The following is a 3043-nucleotide window of genomic DNA, read 5'->3' as shown; positions in this document are numbered from 1 at the left end:
ACATTGATATAGGAAAACGGGTCAATTTTACCCGAGGACAACATGAGGGGTAAAAAGCCTCACCAATTTAAACAAGGCTCTTCAAATTATTTTTTAGTTTTTATTCTTCCTTTTCCTCTTTTGACGATTATTTGCCAACTATTCTTGTTGATACTCCTGGCTAGCTGCTGCCTACGCCCTCACCCCCATTACTTGCTTGCACGCGCCGCCTGCTGCTGATTCACTGGAGTAGTGTTTTGTGGCTCATGCGCACCTTTCTGTTTGTTTTGCATTTACACAGTGCACAAAGAAAATAGAGCGCTAGGTGAACGTGATGAGATATTCGCTGAATTTGACAAAAAGTGAATTGGATTAACATCGCTTGCTATACCTTTAACAAATGGGCAGCCAAATAAAGTAATTATCATTAGAGCCCAACCGATATATCGGCTAGCCAATATTATCGCCCAATATTAGGCATTAATAGATCGGGAATTAATAATGGCTTATAAAAAAATTTAGAAAATAAAATGTTTATATATTCCATTCATTCATCAGAATCATAAAGACAAATAAATGATACTGATAAATATTATTTAAAAAAACGGATGGTCAACCATGTTATGAGTGTTAGTGTTGCATATTTTGTCCACCAGAGGACGCTCTACAACGTTCCTGATTTTGTATTTTTGATTTTTTTTGTATTTTTATACATTTCTTTTTATCAGAACTTTAATATGTTTTGATGTTCCTCTGTTCTGTTGTGACAATAAAACATAATATCATATTATTTCAGTGAGAAATAACTAATGTTAGGGAAATCTGTTGGTTTTGGAACGCATTTTTGGATTAAAAAAATATATATATTGGCCCATATTTTAGAATATCGGAATATTGTATTGGCCTTAAAAATCCTTTATTGGTTGGGCTCTAATTATCATGTGTGTTTGTGTTTGAGCAGCAAAGCAGAGAGAAAAGGTGGCGTGACTGCATCAGAGCGGGGCAGTGTGCTGGTTTTCCTTCCTGGTATACACGAGATAAGCTACATGCAGGAGGCCTTGGCCAAGCTGGTCCACAAAAGGTGGGCTTTTAAGTTTCTCTTTGTTGAATCTCTTCTTTAAAATGTATAGTGCTTATTGACCTGTGTTACATTTTACTTGGAAAGAATGTTTACCTTTACAATGAATGTGCTGCTGTTCAGATTGCAGGTTTACCCTCTCCACTCCACTGTGACTCTGGAGGAGCAGAACTGTGTGTTTCTGTTCCCTGTGCCAGGATACAGAAAGGTATAAAATTAACAAAAAATGAGTGCTGTCAGTTAAACGTGTTGTTAACGCAAACCCATTTTAACGGCGTCAGTTTTTTTATTGTAAGATTAACGTTCGTTTTGGCCTAGGAAACTTTGTAGTTTTTTTCCACATGCTGTTGTAACAACTAGTAACATTAAAAAGACTACAACACCACACCGGATCTAGCTAGAGCGGAAACAAAGCACCAGGCATACCCATACTTGTTGGGCTTGCGAGCCAGCCAAAAAGTAGTAATGTTACGTTTTGAGTGGATAGCAAGCGCGAGACGCCAAAATGGATGCGAATAAGATTCTGAATAGAAAGTTTACTTTTTAAAAATTGCCAAAAGGTTCCATTGACAAGACCAAAGGGATCTGTGAGTTTTGTCGTTGTAAACTGAGCTATCATCGCAGGACGTCCAGTCTGAAATACCCTTGATGGCTAAGCACACGCTGATGCAATTCTCCCCCCCCCCCCCCCCCCTCTCGTCAAAGTATTTTTTCACACTTTTATTGATAGACAGTGTTACATTGTGTGAGGGATTATTTGCTCCAAGTGAGAATGTTACATGTGAAATTGAACACTACAATAGGCTATATGCCAATATTGTTTTCAATAAAAAAAGCAAAGCCAATCCACTTTTCCATGTTGAAAAGAGCATTAAAATGAGAAAAAATAATGGGACAAAAAGTAATCAAGGGACATTTGGAATAGATTGCAAGTTAACTATGACATTAATCAGAATTAAATATTTTAATTATTTGACAGCACTACTAAAAATATATAAATGTATCTTATTCTGTCACATGTGTCCTTACCTGCTGTGCTGATGATCTCCTCATCATAACAGGTTATCCTTTCCACCAACATTGCTGAGAGTTCGGTTACTGTTCCAGATGTCAAATATGGTGAGTTTCTTTTTCCTCAACCTTGTTTTATCTAGTAGCCTAATGTGTGTTTTGTAATGAAGTATTTTAAAATCTTGATTTGGTATTCATGCTTTTTTTTTTGTCACCACAGTGATTGATTTTTGCCTGGGCCGTCACATGGTCTGTGATAAAGACACCAATTATCAGTCTCTGCGTCTCACCTGGGTATCCAAAACCAACTGCAACCAGCGTCGAGGTACTATACTTACTAAGGCTGTAACAATATGGAAAATAAAACCAAAATCGCATCACTCAGCTCCACAAACCTGTGTTGCGGAGTGAGAAGGCACACCTTCCAAATCCCGGAGTTATTCTTCCTGTCCAGATCCAATGCTGCCACATCTTTAAATTACTAATAGTACTGGTCCTTTTGGTGCTTTATGCCTGTTTTGTCTGGTAAATGTAGCTAATTGTAAAGACAGACCTGGTGGGTATTGACAGAAGGCGGCGCATGGAGCCGACATGCAGCGGAGCGGATCTACAGCCGTTCTGAAACCGGTGGAAAATGGGGGTAACGTAACAAATGCCCGCAGTTCTGATTTGGGTGCCTGGGTCCCAGTGGTTCAGTAAACTGCTGTTAGCGTCCTTAGCACCGGAGTTAAGTGGTTGCTAGCTGGCTGGGGGCTGACTGTTGATGTGTCCCCGGGTCGGTGCTGTTGTCAGCTTTCATCCCGACTGAAGCCTTGCAGCGCCGGGAGACTGAGGTAGAAGACGAGTGTGCTAGCTGGCTAAATTACCATTAGATTAGTCGTCTATGCAGTTATAGTTACTGCTGAATTTGTGGGTTAAACTAGAGTTGTTAACTGTGGTCAAAACAATTATACTAAAAATAACTGAGCATGTTGA

At 39.3% G+C, this 3043-nt stretch overlaps 1 protein-coding gene across 2 annotated transcripts in view; it reads left to right on the top strand.

Annotated features, from left to right (window-relative positions):
• Nucleotides 1-3043, top strand: part of tdrd9 (tudor domain containing 9) — a 30618-nt gene that overhangs the window by 10247 nt on the left and 17328 nt on the right. For both annotated transcript variants that reach the window (XM_032500429.1, XM_032500430.1), the window contains exons 9-12: nt 941-1060; nt 1181-1265; nt 2119-2176; nt 2289-2393. In XM_032500429.1, the coding sequence (XP_032356320.1) occupies nt 941-1060; nt 1181-1265; nt 2119-2176; nt 2289-2393 (368 nt within the window). The remainder of the gene's footprint in view (nt 1-940; nt 1061-1180; nt 1266-2118; nt 2177-2288; nt 2394-3043) is intronic.

The sequence above is a fragment of the Etheostoma spectabile genome, chromosome 20 (genome assembly GCF_008692095.1).
Source record: "Etheostoma spectabile isolate EspeVRDwgs_2016 chromosome 20, UIUC_Espe_1.0, whole genome shotgun sequence".
In the NCBI taxonomy this organism is placed as follows: Eukaryota; Metazoa; Chordata; class Actinopteri; order Perciformes; family Percidae; genus Etheostoma; species Etheostoma spectabile.
This window is presented reverse-complemented; position numbering and strand designations above follow the sequence as displayed.